Source organism: Penaeus monodon, chromosome 30, assembly GCF_015228065.2.
Source record: "Penaeus monodon isolate SGIC_2016 chromosome 30, NSTDA_Pmon_1, whole genome shotgun sequence".
NCBI lineage: Eukaryota > Metazoa > Arthropoda > Malacostraca > Decapoda > Penaeidae > Penaeus > Penaeus monodon.
Window position 1 is genome coordinate 3164544 of NC_051415.1, and position 576 is coordinate 3165119.

At 29.9% G+C, this 576-nt stretch overlaps 1 protein-coding gene across 1 annotated transcript in view; it reads right to left on the reverse strand.

The window, feature by feature from the left end:
• The window catches only part of LOC119592454 (mitochondrial E3 ubiquitin protein ligase 1-like), a 7652-nt gene that overhangs the window by 5595 nt on the left and 1481 nt on the right, over positions 1-576 (reverse strand). The window contains exon 3 of the mRNA XM_037941276.1: positions 134-212. Within this exon, the coding sequence (XP_037797204.1) occupies positions 134-212 (79 nt within the window). The remainder of the gene's footprint in view (positions 1-133; positions 213-576) is intronic.

The following is a 576-nucleotide window of genomic DNA, read 5'->3' on the forward strand; positions in this document are numbered from 1 at the left end:
CATACACAGACATGAAAACCACCCTGTCACTCCCAAAACTAATATACATAACTAATAAAAAAACAGAATGTACAAGGACATATACATTCGCTTCTAGCCCCTATAAAGATCAAGAAAACGTCTCATTTCATACTTGGACCCCAATGCCCTTGTCCATTAGCATGAAGGGAACGCTGCTTGTCGAGGAGTCCACTGTCCTCTTGTCATTCATCCTGAAACCCAAAGAAAAGCAAATATGTAAGAATAACTGCTAAAACAAAAAGAATGAAAAAAGTAGATAATAAATAAAAATGCAACAAGGCATAAAAAATACTTGGAATATATTAATATCCTTTATGGCATTAAATTATATAACAAAATATAAAATATAATTCAGATATCTAATGCTATCCAGTATAATTTCCTTTTTACAATAGACAACCTAACAATTTCAGTCAGATCATATACATTATTATATCATATATATAATTTGCCAAAAATATGTACTAAATCTAAATGGAAAATAATTGCAATTTTGACAAAGTATGATATCATTAATTATTATATTACACTTCCATGCATCACTCTCCTTCTCTC